Below are 16,841 nucleotides of genomic sequence, written 5' to 3'. Positions count from 1 at the left end.
TACGAACAGGTGGTGGAGTAAAAAGACAGCGTGAATTATTCCAGAATAATTTCCTGCAGCACAGCGAAACTCTGATCGTTTAAGTACTAAGTAAACCTTTCTAGAAATAAAATTATGCTCAGACTAATTAAACAAACGGAAAACATACTCTGTAGGAGCTATGAGTAAGATCTATATCAATAATAATCGTATTAAATGGTGTGTATAATTACACTTTGGCACTGACACACCTTCATACTACTGATATGATTTTACTGCTAGCTTTATTTCTCTAAAATGAAGCAAACTTTAAAAGCATCAACTGATGCCAACTTCCTTTTTTGTAACAACTTGTTCAAAGAAGTAAATTTCAAGTAGAGTAAGTTGGTGTTTCATAGAGAAGGTGTTTTTTTTTTCCAAATATTTCACAGTAATTCACACCAAAAGGACGTCAGTTGAACCTGTTCTTCTTGACAACGATAGTTTTAATTAAGTTTGGACAAAAGATAAAAATAGTATTTATGATTTTTCGCTACTTATAACGAAGCATACGTATTTGAAGCGAAACTTTAGATTATTTGAAAATATGTTTTAACGGTATTTCGTAATTAGTACTCGCGCTGGTAAAGTGGTATGCCTGTGAATTTCTACTGCTAGAAACCGGGTTTCGATACCTTTTGTGTAGCTTAATAACAAAGAAACAAGATCTCATGTTCTACAGTTTCGAAATTCATATTAGCAGTTAATTTGGTAAAGTGTTAGATATATATATGCAATTTATTTGTTGTAGTGTAAAGCTACACAATGGGCTATTTTTTACTGTGCCAACCACGGATATTGAAGCCATAGGTTTACCACTGAGTCACTGAGGGCTGTAAAATTTGTCAAATATTTTCGTACTAAAATGTTTTAAATTGAAGATACTAAACCTTAAAATTTCGACTTATTTCTAAGAACGATCTCTTTTGTCATTGCCGGCCAGGTGGTTAGAGCGCTTGACTTGTAATTTGAGGGTCGCGGGTTCGAATTTGCGTCAAACCAAACATGCTTTGCCTTTCAGTCGTGAAAACGTTATAATGTGACGCTCAATCCCACTATTCGTTGGTAAAAGAGTAGCTCAAGAGTTGGCGGTGGGTGGTAATGACTAGGTGCCTTCCCTCTGTTCTTACACTGCTAAATTAGGGACGGCTAGCGTAGACAGCCCTCGTGTAGGTCTGCGCAATATTAAAAATCAAACAATCTGTCACTTCTGTATTATACACTTGTGTAATTTTATTAAGTGTGTGACATGAAAAATTCTCTCCAGTATGTTTGCAGACTTACGACGCTAAAAATGGGGATTTCATACTCGTAATGATCAATGTAAAGGTAACTCATTGTGTAACTTTGTACTATACAAGAACCACACCATTCGAAAAGTAATTTTTATTTTATCTCCTCAATAATGAAACTATTTATAAAATTATTATTGAAATAAAGTACAAACTACATTTTGTTGTTTAGTCGTTAATAAGCACAAAGTTACACAAATAGCTATCTGTGTTCTGTTCACTACGGGTATCAAAATTTGGTTTTTAGTGGTATAAGTCCGTTGAAGATTGGAGCGGCGTCAATTATTTTTTTATTTAGTGGTACTTGTCTACTATTCAAGAACTCAGAAAAAATGTAAGTAAAGTGAAACAAATAAAAATGTTGTTAAAATGCATGACAACCTTAGTTAAACCAAACAGGTTAAATTTAGAAATAGTTTCAAGCCCAGTAGTTAGCTGCATTAGCATGTATTCATCATTAAAATAACTTTATCACACACCTTTTAAACTAAATATTTCTCATTAGGCTGAATGTAAAAAGGTGTTAACATTCATATATTTGTACTTTTAAATCATCCGAGAAATTCAGAAATTACAATATAGATTTTTTCCGTTATCTAAACACTTCAGCAATCTCTTTACCTGTGACCGAAATAAATACAGATAATTCCTCAATTCTCACTTACTTTGCACTTTGGCCAAGTGTGTTGATTAGTTAAAGGTCTGTGCTCTGGACTTTGGAGCCAAGAGTGCATTAAAAAGATGACGGACAAAACTTATTCAGTTACACAAGAGCAGCTGAGAAGTTAGCGGTTGGTTCTGTTGTTGTTGAATAGCTAGTTACATTTCCTCTAGTACAGGGGTGAGCAAATTATTTTTTAGCGGCTACAACTGTAGCTAATGAAAATATCGTTGGCCACACTATTAAAAAAATGAAGATGATAGTTTAATCAAAATAATTGCATTTCAACTAATCTTCAATGTGAAAACTGATGGGGGTTTTTATTAACAAGTTTCGTGAAACTTGGCTTAATATCTATGCTCAATGATCATTTTCGCTTTGCCTCTAAATTTATATCAGTAAGCCGAGATCTGTATCCAGACTTGAGAAAATCTAGCGTAGAAAATGTTGACTCGCACACCAATGTGGATCCAAACATTGAAAATAATTTGAAATTGCTATCTTTAAACTTAGAAGACTGTCATTTATCAGAATAGTGAGCCACATCTCTCTGACATAACATTTTTGTTTACCTTTTATATATTCTACACTTTGCAGGGTATGCACCTCGTCTTCAAATTCACACTTATCCAAAGACAAAAATGATGTGATTTTCTTACCGAAATTTCCTAAGTCAAATTGAAATGGATCATGTAAAAATTCAAATGTCAATTTCAAATTTTAAATTCGAAGAAGCGTGATTCAAGTTTTTGAGATAGATTTTTGATCCAGTTTACACAGGGATCATATTTAGCATCAGAGAAGTCATAGTCCTTTTTATTTTCTAGAAAACTATTCAACTTTGCAAAATGTGTCAAATTATTCTTTTGTAATTGTTCCGCAAGGAGGTTTAGCTTTAATTAAAATTAATAAATAGACTGTGATTACTCGCTTATTATTTTACCTCTTCCCTGAAGCTTCGTATTCAAATTATTCAAGTGAACCATCATGTTGTACAGAAAGTACAAATCACACTGTCATGACAAAGTTTCAATTTCAGGGAAATTTTCAACCTTACCTTTTTCAACACGATACTCTTTTATTCGAGGAAATAAGGAAGTAAATAGTTCTAAGACTTTTCCTCTACTTAATCATCTTACATTTGCAAAATCAGAAAGATTATCAAAAGTACAGTCACTGCTTTTCTTCAAAGACTCAACAAACTGTCGATGGATGAGAGAGTTTTCACTTCTAATATAATCCACAATTTTTACATCAATGTCCATCAAATTTTTTCAATTCATCACTTTTAGACATCTGAGTACATAAATTTTCCTGATGCAAAATGCAATAGAATGATGGTAGCGTAGACTTCACATTATTTTCAATTAAATGTGCTTCAAAAGAGAAAACAAATTCTAATTTCGCTCCAGTCATGGTGGGAGCACCGTCTGTTGTGACAGAAACCAGATTTTCTAAAATCCAGTTTGAATTTTTTTGACATTTCAAGAAATTTTTTCAAATATGTTTTTCCACATGTTCAATCTCGTAATCTACAAAGGTCAAGCACTCCTTCCCTGACTTAAAGATCTGAAGTTACATATCAAACCCACAATATCAACTGTGCAGTGTCACTAACATGTGTCGACTCACTCAATGCTAAAGAAAAATACAAATAGTCTTTTAGTTGTTTAAGCAACTGATTTTCCATGTCTTTCGCTAACTTTAGCATTCTGTGGACAATTGTTCTTCGACTTAATTTCAAATTATTTACCTTTTGAAGAATATCATCTTTTATTTTTGAATCATAATTCTCCAACAGAGTTTCAACGATCACAATCAATATTTCTTTTACTAGTTCATCTTCAGAAAATACTTTCTAAATACTTTCTAAAAACACTTGTTTTTTAGCTAGAATCCAAGCTACTTTAAAGCTGGCTAACGTAATTAGTTCTATCGATGATAAAAATCTTTTTAGGCCTTACTTTTGTTCATGAAGTTGTGCTTTCAGACGGCTAATTTCATTCATACGATTTTTGCTATAAACTGGAAATTTTACATCCAATTCATTGTGAAACTAGTTAAAGTGTTGCTCAAGGTTGTATACTTTATTATTCCTAAAAACTTAAAATTTCAACTCCAAATTTTAATTAAATTCTCGTTTCACGTTTTTCCAGTCACGCGACATTATATTTTCGTCAGTAATGCCAGAATCAATTATATTGTCTTTATTTTCTGAGTGTTCACCATCATCTGGATACATTCGGTTTCGAATTATCCACTTGTTTATATTATGGGATAAAAACAACATATATTTAAACACTTGAAAGTTGCACAATAAAAATATGTTTGCAAACTCATGCAAAATAATGCACACTTGATAACAAATATCTAAACCAGACTGACGTTATAAAATGAGCGGAGTCTGTGGCAGTGATAAAGCACACAACATTAGTGATGACGTGAGGCAGTGCAATTGCCGATTACCAAATCTGCGATAAAAGAAATAAATGATTGAAAAGCTTGTTTTGTTTTTGAAATCAAGCACAAAGCCACACAATGGGCTATCTGTGCCCCGCCAACCACGGGTAACAAAACCCGATTTTTAGTGTGTAAGTCCGATGATGGAAAAAGTTGATTCCTAAACTCTAGATGGCCACAACTGTGCTATCCACTGGTCACATATGCCCAGTGGCCATGGAGTTGCCTATCCCTGCTCTAGTATATTAGTTCAAAATTGAAGCTGTCTTGCGTTAGTTGTTTGTTTGTTTTTAATTTCGCGCAAAGCTACATGAGGGCTATCTGTGCTAGCCGTCTCTAATTTAGCAGTGTAAGACTAAAGGGAAGGCAGCTAGTCATCACCACCCACCGCCAACTCTTGGGTTACTCTTTTACCAACGAATAGTGGGATTAACCGTACAGTTTAACGCCCCCACGGCTCAAAGGGCAAGCATGTTTGGTGTGACGGGATTTGCACCTGCGACCCTCGGATTACGAGTCGAGTGCCTTATCCACCTGGTCATGCCGGTACACTTGTGCTAATAGTCCTTGAATAGCTCAACTTGAACATCTGGCGACAAATAAACAAACTTTGCTCTCCATAAAATTATTTTTTGCGTGTTAATATAAGTTAGGAAAAAATAACGAAATAAAATGAAAAGGAGAAACGAAAACTTTTAAAACGAAAAAAGAAGAGAGTAGAATATAGAAATGTTACACATTTTCTGAAACAGGAAACTGATTTAAGGAAATAACAAAAACAGTTGAGCTCGAAAAAGTTGTAAAAATGCACTTTATCATTTTATCCGATTTGTTATTTTTTTGTAATTTGCATTATCTTTGAACATTATTCGCAATAATTTATGAAATAAAGGTTTGTATTTTTCGTTGTTCTGCATAAAGCTACCCAATGGGCTATCTGTGCTGTGCCCACCATGAGTAACAAAAACCATTAGTAACAAAATCATTTTTGCGAAATTTTAGTACATAAAATAAAAAAATATAACATTTTTCTGAATAATAATATTTAACATTTAAGTTTTTTCTGAGTACATTTTCTTCTCAAGGCGTATTGCAATATTGTAAAGCACGTGTTCAGTTGTTAAATACTCGTTGAAGAATATAATCAGAACACGGTTTTTATCTATCAAAAACGCTGTTTAATTTCTACATTAATATCAACAAAGCTATTGCAGCATGTGGTTCTAAGCCTTGCATCACCATAAGCTATGTGTTATTGGGAATGTATTAACATGCGAATATACTTGTTGAATTCTCTAAAGAAGTAACCTGTAAATGTTAGATGTGTTATTCTAGCTCTTAAATGCAAGTTTAATTACTGTAGGTAATTTGATGTGATGATTGTTGTTTCAACTAATTATGCTGTGAAATTACAATTGATGCTAAGACTTGGCTTTTAGGACTTGTGGTTCGTTGGACCGAAAACCGCTGCCAAAACATGCTAGTTCTAGCGACTACGAGGACGTTATCATGTACGATCGATTCCACTATGTATTAATAAAAGAGTAGCCAAAGAACTAGTGGAGGATATTATTGGCTACTTGCCTTTCCTCCTAGCCGGCAATTCAAAATGATAGGAAGGACGACCGATAGTCTGACTAGTTTTGTCATAAGCAAAATTTGGACCGGCATGGCCAGATTGGTTAGGGCGTTCGACTCGTAATCTAAGGGTCGCGGGTTCGAATCCCCATCGCACCAAACATGCTCGCCCTCTCAGCCTTGAAAGCGTTATAATGTGACGGTCAACCCCACTATTCGTTGGTAAAAGAGTAGCTCAAGAGTTGGCGGTGGGTGGTGATGACTAGCTGCCTTCCCTCTAGTCTTACACTGCTAAATTAGGGACGGTTAGCACAGATAGCCCTCGAGTAGCTTTGTGCGAAATTCATAAACAAACAAACAAACATAATCAAAGTTAAATAAACAAACTAAAAACGAATGTAATCCAGACACCTCTCTTATTTCACTGCGATATTTAATCCTATTTAATCTTATCAACCATGCTTTTATGTTCATTCAATTTCATCTAAATAACTCCAATAATACTTTTACTAATTTATTTGGTGAAACTTAAGGGCAAAATTTTTTTTATTATTTTAGACACTTTAAAATCGCTTAACTTTTTTTGAGGAAAGAATGATATGCCTAATATATATAGGAAAGAATGATATGCCTAATATATATATAATATATATATGTATATGAAAAGGGTTTTCCTTTAATTTTCTTGTTGTTTCTAATCTTTTCAGAAATATTACATGTTAAAAACAAAGACTCTTTGACGTTAACACAGAAACAAAGCCGATAAAACATCTTGACAAAGTCTTATGTGGGAAATGTTCACACATCATAGTTTTGTATTCATGTCAACTCCTCTGTTTCTAATTCTCTCCTTAAAGTCTTGTATATTTTTCACAACACTTCCTCACAACTTATTTCGAAAGAAAACCTAAACTTTAGGCTCTTCATTATTCAAAGGGTATTTTCAATCTAAAGTTATTTTGGAGTGTATAGGTATGCTAGAAAGATTGCTTTTCTTAGTTCCTATTTATAATAGACAATATAAAAAAATATTTCTTACCTATATCAGAAGGCACTGCCGAACACAATACTATACCATGTTTTAAAACATTGCCTTCTTTATCAGATTCTAAAGAGACAGTTTGCATTGACCTTTTATCCGCCCACATGTCGTCTCTGTTCGTTCTGGTTGTATAATTCTTAACAGAATTAGTTTTACGTACTGATATTTTTTCTTTGTTTCCTTCTGTCCTCATTCGACTATTTTTGTAAGACGATATTAAGTTCACCAACTTTCGCAACCGGGCCGAATGTTCTAGTGTTTCTAGTATCATTTTATTATAGACGGACGGAGCCTTATTATCCAGATTAGTGGCTATTTCTAGCAGTTTGTTTAGCCTCTGAGATGTAAGATTGGTTTCTGGCTTCTTAACAGCATCTGTTTTAATTTGAGGATAAACAACTGTGGATGGAATTACTAAAACACTCTGCTGTTGTGGTACGTAGTGTGTGCGTCTGTGAACGTGTATAACCGCAATCTGAAGTAATGTTACAATAATCAGACAAAATACGAAAAGAATCACTAAAATTGAAGGCATCAATCGCAATGCACGCCGTATAGATCGTCTCAGAAGCGGCCGCACCTTCGGAACGAGTACCCTTTTGAGCTGCATTAACGTTGATTCAAACACTTTAATTTCAAAATCCTTTTATCAAATGCAATCCAAGCGTTGATGTAACGTAATAAAGGCACAAAAATATACGTCAAAGAAACGGAAAGAAAACAGCTTCTTCCCTTCCTATCCACATAAGCATGGAGTTACGATTGGAACTTCTCGAACATCATGGAGCCATATATCGACCAAGAGGTTGCCATGGTAACAAACATCCCCCTACGCGTTACATTAAACTGGAGGATGTTGGAACAGCCGTGCTACCCGTAAAATGTGCGAAGGCCTTGTGTAAAGGTCTCGCTACTTTACAGATAAAACGTATCTTAATTCTAATAATACATAGCAAACACACGAGTAAAGAATCACGGGACTTTTACAGTGTCCTCTCGTGGACGAAATTAAAAGTAGAATTTTAAATTTGCTGGGAGTATACAAAGTGATTATTAATCAAAACAATTATTCCTTAAAATTACTCATTTTAAGGAAACAAAATTACAGCAAATGTACTTTCAAATTCACAAATTTCATTTGAAAAAATGTGGACATAGCACAACGTTTTTCCAAAGTATATGATATTACAGACCTATGTTGCTCTACTCGAAAATTAGCATTGATTTAATTATTATTTCAACAATACGATATTGGTTGTTTGTTTAAACTGTGTTTCATTAAACATGGCAGTGCGAAAAATAATGAACACTGTGCAGGCTTAATAAGGCTGAATGAAAATGAAAAAGTATATTGTAGATACCTTCGATGACAGTTTCTGGAAATCCGTTTACCATGTTCAAAACTTTCATGATTGAAACGTATTAATGTTTTCAATGTAACTTTGGCGGAATGTTATCTCTCTAGTACAAGTAGTTTCAATGTATAACCTATTGGCTGTTCTTTAAAGCTATAGGAAACGTAATTAAATTGAGCGTTGTTACTTCTTTAATGTTTAAAAAATACATAGCTGGCACTTTTTTACGACATAACAATAGCAAACATTAAAGGGCTATCTGCGCTAGCCATCGCTAATTTTGAAATGATAGACTAGAAGGAAGAAGGCAGCTAACTAGTCAACAGCACGCGCTGACAACTCTTGGAACATTCTAATCGAATAGTGGTTTCACTCTCGTTCTTACAGCGCCACACAACGGGATGTTTACTAGACCCTCGGTTTAGTTTGTTTATAGATATACTAATTTTGATGTTACTTATAATAAATTCTGATATTTTAATCTGATCCTAACTTTACGTACAGGTGATATATATATGTTCTTTAGTGTGAGTTAATGACTAGAGGAAAGGTAGCCTCTAATTAGCACCCACCGCCTCAGGAGATGTGATCGGTTTTCTTATAACATTCTCATAACTGAAACTGTGAAGTATGTTTAGCGGCATCGAAGTTTGAACCTTTAGCTTAGGATCCGCAGCCCGGCAAAGTAATGACTAATGGGTCCCTACGCCATCAATATAAGAACTCAATAGTTAATCAATAAAATATGTTGTTTAAAAAATCAAATTCCAATTTGAAATGTAGAAATCATCAGCCGTGATAATACTAAATTATTTTGAAAACTTATTTCTATTAAAGTATTTAATTATACGATTTTATGTGATTTATATTTCACGTATTGATCTTATTCAGTATCTGAGCTTCTTTTAAAGTTTCTTCATAAATTATTCATTTTTATCATTTTCCTTAAAACCATTCAAGAAAAATGAAAAAATAGGAGAACTCGAATCAATGTTCACACAAAACTGACCAGCAGAAACAAATATTAGGATCTATGAACAGGTGTCGTCAGTAAAGTGTGTATCGGGATAAATAATGAAATGAAAAATAAAGGAAGTTTATCAGAATTGCGTCTGTCGAAAGTAGTTTTGGCTAAGTACGATTTAGTGAGACAAGATATGACAGAAAACTACGACATAGCTCACTAACCATCTTTATTAATCTTAGCTTTACCCTTTTCTTTAGCTTACCTTTTCACATTTACCTCCATGCACCAAATTAATTTTTGAATAATTGTCTGTTTACGTGGGTCTTTATGGTAGACCAAATACTGTATTAAAAGCTGAGGAAATCACAAACCTATCAAGTTCGTCAGAGGAAGCAAAGTGGGTCCTGTTACCCTGGGCTTTTATACCGATGCATAGATTTATTTTGATAAACGTCACTTCGAGAAAAGAATGCTCAATTTTGCTAATTATCAATGTCACTGTAATAATAATATTATTGTTTCGTGAAAAAAATATACAGGGTAAAAGTGTGTGTGTGTGTTTTCTTATAGCAAAGCTACATTAGGCTATCTGGTGAGCCCACCGAGGGGAATCGAATCCCTGATTTTAGGGTTGTAAATCGGGAGACATATCGCTGTACCAACGGGGGTCAGGGTAAAAGTAACTAACACTTCTCGTCTTAGCATCTTTGTTGTATTATAACCTGAAGTGACGAAAAGATTAACTTATTTCTGAACGTATGAACGATACGTTTGTAGTAAAGCACAAAAGCTGCAAGGAGAATCGAAATCTGATTTTTAGTGTCATAAGTCCGATACGCTGAGTCTGTAGGTGGCTGCATAATAAAGTAACGGATGTTTCAAGGTAAATGATATCGTATACATCCTGTTTCAAGAAAACATTATGTGGATGAACAGTTTCATTTCGTAATCCTCCTATCTTACTGCATCGTATCGAAATGGAGAAAACTAGAAACTTCATCAGTGATACGTACAGGGAAAAGTGATTGGTTTTCCAAGTTTTACCAGTTTTGTTATTATATTTTCTCTAAATGGTCAAAAATTAAGTCATTCTCCGTGTATACATACAAAGTACAGATAGCTGTTAACTTGCAAGTTTTGTCATAAAATATTCAGAAAACGTTCAAAAAGTACCAAATAAAAGGTTTTAATTGGGAAAAATGTTTAAAAACATGAAAGACGTTTGTTTTAAATGACTTTTGAAGTGTTTTCCAATTTTCATTTCGTTATTCATTTAATGTAGAAGTCTGTGTTTTTTGTATATATTATTGTTTAATATAAATCACATTTCAATATATTCCTTTGAAGCCCATCATGTATTTCTGATAGTGCATGTTATTTATTGGCTTCTCTTATTGGTTATTTATTATATTTCAATCTTCAAAACAATTTAATACGCTTTGTTTTTAAATGCCAAAAATGAAAATCGCAACTTCTAATTAATTTTGCTGTGCTCAACAAAGAACATTCTTTGGTATATCTGTAGTCAGTTATTAACGTCCTGTGCCAACTCAGAAACACACACAAGCACGTGACTATATCGTGCAGCGTATGTCTTATCTATAAAAGATAACAGGAGTACGTGCGTGGAAGAGCAAGATAAAGCAACTTTAGGTTTTGTGCTCATTGCTTGCTATTGTTTCGGGTTTTTAATCTAACATGTACTCGTTTTGTTTATTCAAGAAATTTATTTTGTCCTGTAGAGCCACTTCAGTTAAAGTAATTTAAAGAGAGCGAGGCGTTCTTTGGAAAAGAGTCAAATAACGTTATTATGTTCTGTTTGTTTGTTTTTGAATTTTGCGCAAAGCTACACGAGGACTATTCGTGCTAGCCGTCCCTAATTTAGCAGTGTAAGGCTAGAGGGAAGGCAGGCTAGTCATCATCACCCACCATCAACTCTGGGGCAACTCTTTTACTAAAGAATAGTGGGATTGACCGTCACATTATAACGTCTCCACGGCTGAAGGGGCGAGCATTTTTGGTTTGACGGGGATTCGAACCCGCGACCCTCAGATTATGAGTCGAACGCCTTAACCCACCTGGCAATGCCAGGCCGTAACGTAATTATGTACATAAATATCACGTAAACAAAAATAATTTAAAAAACTTCAGTTACTTATGTGATGCTAGAGGGCTCTGTCTAATTATTTTTAAGCCACTATCACTTTTCATGATTCTTATTCAAAAATCAATACATTAATAGCAGATTTATAATTTAATTAATATAAGCTATTCAAACCTCACAGTTTAGGTACAGTTGAACGGTACATTGATGTATCTATGAGACACTAATTATTAATAGTGTTAATGGGGTATTTGCCAGATAGCCGGTCAAAACATTAATATTACTATTCAAACCTAGTTGTAATCGCAAAGATAAGAAAGGATACGCGGGGTACCTAAGACTATTGATGTTCATAACCTCAAATTGGTTATGGACAGAGATATAAAATAAGTACAGGGGTGCTCATATTCTATATCTCATCCTTTTTAAAGATGAGTGGTGCGTCAAACAGGTTTTCTTGTAAACATACAGTTTTGGTTCTAATCTGTCCCTCTTACCAAGCACAGTGATTTAGAAAAATAAGTCACCCTCAGCGGACTTATTTATTTAAGCAATACCATTAACGACTTTTACGACCAAACTTCACTCGTTTTAAATCGGCCCGGCATGGCCACGTGGTTAAGGCACTCGACTCGTAATCCGAGGGTCGCGGTTTCGAATCTCCGTCGCACCAAACATGCTCGCCCTTTCGGCCGTGGGGGCGTTATATGCTAGGTAATTAATAAGGTTTATTTAACTAATAGAAGTTCGCCACACTTGTGCCCGGAACAACAATAATGGAACAACGATATATCGAGCAATATCTTTTTTTTTTTTTTTTTTACACGTGAGTTGAACTACATTATGAATTAAAATAACAAAGGTATACTAATTTCGCGACAATATGGAACCAAGTCCACCCTACTTCTATGCAGGAAGGTGACACAAACGGTAATGTTGGAGGTACAGTGTGGACACGACTAAGCATTGGTAGAAGTACCAATCTTTAAATCACAGAATCATTAATGCTATATATAGTAACGAAAACATTCTACAATTTTTACTTTGTCACATGCTGATGTCATTAGTGTATGTTACAGTCATTAAATTACATTATCATAACAAAAATATCTTACAATCTTCACTATGTCATATGTTGACGCAAATGATCCAGACTTTAACCTTGTGGATGATAAAGTCTGTAAACCTCCAAGTAAACTGGTCGATAAATTCCTTGAGGACGAATGAACTGACCAAACGAGTTTTGTTCACGCTTACCAGACATCAATCCTATCAATCAAGTATGACATCCTATTAAATTACTCCAGGCATTAAAGATGTTCTTCAGAGGAATAGTTGAAGAAACCTTAATACTTTGTCACAAATGTCTAATGGGCATATAACTGACCGGAAGTATTGTATGTTCCATTTATCCTGCACATTATGTGCAGTATTAATGAAATTCGTTGTTATTCAAACATTTCGACTTTGCTATCACGGAAATCATAATTCCAGTTTTTCAATCACTTGATCTTTTAGCTTCGTAAGTCTCGAGACAAAAATATATAAATTTTTGATGTTCATAGCTAAACGGATTATTCGCTCTTTGTCAGTAAAACTCTGAGCACAGTCAAAGATACATGAAACTGGAAAGATGCATCTACTATGACTAAAGTCACTCCTCACCCACAAAAATATTTGTCTTCTTTTTAGTTGAACGCAACTTAGCTATAGCTTGTTTCGTTTACTTGCCTATCCAACAGAAATGTATATATCATTCACATAAACTAATGCAGTTCCGGTATAAAAATTAAGTTTACAATTTCAAAACTGGAAAGCATACTTCAATAATTTTATAGGAAACTCGGTATCTATATCTTGAAGATAATTTTTCATTTTTATCTGTTTGAAAGCTGTTTCTGTACCAAACTTACAGACAAATATATTTGCTTTAGTTTCAAGTGGCATCGCCTAAATTTTTATTTGTGGTTAAAATTATTATGCTCTTATTGAACTAAAACACGTTGTTATTGTTGTATTAATTTGCAGAGCTACGTCATGTTGGAACATTAATCAAGTTTCACTTGTTCTTTGTGGTCTGTCCCCAGTGACATATGCACGCCTGCATATTTGTAACTTTAAAAACCTTGGTTTCGATACCTATGGTGGGCACAGTACAATAGCATATTACGTTGTTTTGTGTTTCACTGTAAACAAACAAACTTTACGTTTAATTTTACAAGAAACTGAAAACATATCATTGTTTTGACGTCACATTAGAATGTGACATTGTTCAAATAATTTCTGTCAATAGATTGTTGTTGTTGTTTTCGAATTAGCCACAAAGCTACACCACGGGTATCGAAATTCAGTTTCTAGCTTTCTAAGTCCGCAGACATAACATTGTGCCACTAGAGGATCTCTTAATAGATGATGTTATTCTTAAGCTTTTGATTTGGTTAACCACAAAGCTATACAATGGGTTACCTGTCTTCTGCTCATCACGATTATCGAAACTTGATCTTTGGTATTGTAAGCCTCGTTTTGAAAGCTCTTTTATTTCGCCCTATTTTTAATTTAGCAACAATCTACATGACAGTTATTTGCGCATGACTTTCCCTAATTTTTAACTGACACACCCGAAGAAGGACAGCCAGTGAACAGCTGCTACAACTGTTTAACATTTTCCTTTGAACTGTTCTTTTCTGACTTTATAGTAATGTTAGATCTTCTCTCCTATAGAACACTCGCACTCACTGCTTCAAAATGTAAGCACGTATGTTTTGCAGCAACGGGACACAAATTCCGAATCCTTGGATTTACAATCCAAACGCATTATCTATTAGACCACATCCGGTCCTTTACCTTAACAACAGTTTATTTTTGATTGTCAAAAATATAAATAATTATTGTCTATGTAAATTATTAAGAATGTAAACCATGACATGAATTAGACGTTTTGCAGTAAGAAAATCTTATGAACACACAAACCTTTGAGGTTTTTACACGATTCATACATTATAATATATTAGTTTAATATATAGTGCACTATTTTGTACTATAACACTGATTTTTTATCTAAATCATATTTTTAAGGTCCGGCATGGCCAGGTTGGTTAAGACTTTCGAGTCGTAATCCGAGGGTCGCGAGTCGAATTCTGTCTCACCAAACATATTCGTTCTTTAGTGGGGGCGTTGTAAAGTACGATCAATCCCACTATTCGTTGATAAAAGGAGTAGCCCAAGAGTTGGCGGTGGGTGGTGATGACTAGCTGCCTTTCCCCTAATCTTACAATGCTAAATTAGGGACGGCTAGCGCAGATAGCCCTCGTGTAGCTTTGAGCGAAATTCAAAAACAAACAAACAAACATATTTTTTAAACTTGTAACGTATTGAAAACTTTATGCTGTTTAAACATTTAAGCTTTAATTTTCATAGCATTTGAAACAAAAACGTGAATTAACTTGTTAAGCTGTATTATTGAGCACTAAATCAGGTTAACTTACTCAGTAGTTATCCTGAATTAGAAAGAATCATTTGAACTTGATCTTATAAAATGTTATACTAGTTAGCAAGTTTATGCCTAAGCTTAAAAAGGGTCTTATTTTATGTAAGGATCTAAGCTGAGTCATGACAGCTTATCTCAAACTCAAGGCACTCGATGAATTAACGAGATAGCCATATTCGTATAAATAGGACGATGCACTACTTTGGGCACATAAGTAGATTTGAGGGTAGGTTGGTAGAACTCATAACGTGTAATAATACCGAATCGTGTAAATGCGCTCCTCGTATTTAGTATTGCTGGAACACAAAAATCACAATCATTGGCTGAAATTCTTCATTACGTTTGCTTGGTATTCAAGAAGACACACTGATGCAACATCACCAAATTTTGTCCAAATGGTGTGTGAGTGTTTTCTTATAGCAAAGCCACATCGGACTATCTGTTGAGCCCACCGAGGGGAATCGAACCCCTGATCTTCGCGTTGTAAATCCACAGACTTACCACTGTTACAACTCCACAATAAACCCGCATATTTTATTCGCAGCACATTTCAATTTTCAAAATGCCCAGATTAAAGTGTGATTTTTCAGCTCAGCACGCTAATAAAGTCAAAGCCTGGAAGAAAGTCCAGAGAGGAGACCCTGAAATTTATGATAAAATTCACTGTCTTTACCGTCACAGTTAATAATATATAATGTTGTACACTTGACTTTAATAGGATTGTGTCTTTGAGAATAAGTTTATTTGCATGTTTCAGTCTATACGGATTTACATTTGAGTATAACTTAACAATATACAGAAGTCAATATGATAACTAAGCAATGATTAAAATACTTAAAGGAAATGACTAAATACATATAAATAAATGTTCTTTTCGTGAAATAAGAGAAATAGGACAGTCATTCTTCACACATATATTGCTAGTAGACTATAATTACTTTTTAGAGAACATGCTCATAAAACAATTATTCAGATATAATTTTGTATATTATTACATAAGGGGGTGGCCGCGTTAAGGGCGTCTTCGTAATCTGAGGGTCGCGGGTTCGCGCCCGAGTCGCACCAGACATGCTCGCCCTCCCAGCCGTGGGGGCGTTATAACGTGACGGTCAATCCCACTTTTCGTTGATAAAAGAGTAGCGCAAGAGTTCGCGGTGGGTGGTGATGACTAGCTGCCTTCCCTCTAGTCTTACACTGCTACATTAGGGACGGCTAGCACAGATAGCCCTCGAGTAGCTTTGTGCGAAATTCCAAAACAAACAATTATTACATACATCTCGTTCAATATACTTTGTCCCCTCCAATGGGTGGTGGACTTATTACGCTAAAAATCGGGTTTTTCTTTATTCCTTTTAGGCACAATACAAATATTCCATCGTCTAGCTTTGTGCTCAACAATAAAAATAGAAACTTTTCAGGTTAAAGACATCAGATATTTTGAATGACAACGTTAAATATTTTATGAATATATTAACGCCGTACGGAGTACTAACAACAAAAAGATGGATCTAAAATGACTGTTTGTTTTTAAAGATTTATATTCTATGCATAACACATAATTTTGCCCCCCAGTGGCTCAGCGGTATGGCTGCGGACTTGGAACGCTAAAAACCGGGTTTCGATATCCATGGTGGGCAGAGCACAGATAGCCCATTGTATAGCTCTGTGCTTAATTCAAAACAACAACAACAACACATAATTTCACAAAGACTAGTTGAATGGTACAATAACAAGAAAACATTTTTATTATATCAATATACCAGTTGCAGAAATGAGAAAGTTTTATTTTCGTGATTCAGTTTAACAGGTAGGTTACTTGTTTGAACAGGAAGTGTAGATAAAGAGCACCTATCTTTAACCTAACAGGCCTGACGTGG

General features: G+C 34.6%; 1 protein-coding gene across 1 annotated transcript in view; it reads right to left on the bottom strand.

The window, feature by feature from the left end:
- LOC143250682 (beta-1,4-N-acetylgalactosaminyltransferase bre-4-like) overlaps positions 1-7,971 on the bottom strand; it is a 54,800-nt gene extending 46,829 nt beyond the window's left edge. The window contains exon 1 of the mRNA XM_076501582.1: positions 7,049-7,971. Coding sequence (XP_076357697.1) covers positions 7,049-7,661 — 613 coding nt within the window. The 5' untranslated portion in view covers positions 7,662-7,971. The remainder of the gene's footprint in view (positions 1-7,048) is intronic.
- Positions 7,972-16,841: the final 8,870 nt, after the last annotated feature.

The sequence above is a fragment of the Tachypleus tridentatus genome, chromosome 5 (genome assembly GCF_004210375.1).
Source record: "Tachypleus tridentatus isolate NWPU-2018 chromosome 5, ASM421037v1, whole genome shotgun sequence".
NCBI lineage: Eukaryota > Metazoa > Arthropoda > Merostomata > Xiphosura > Limulidae > Tachypleus > Tachypleus tridentatus.
This window is presented reverse-complemented; position numbering and strand designations above follow the sequence as displayed.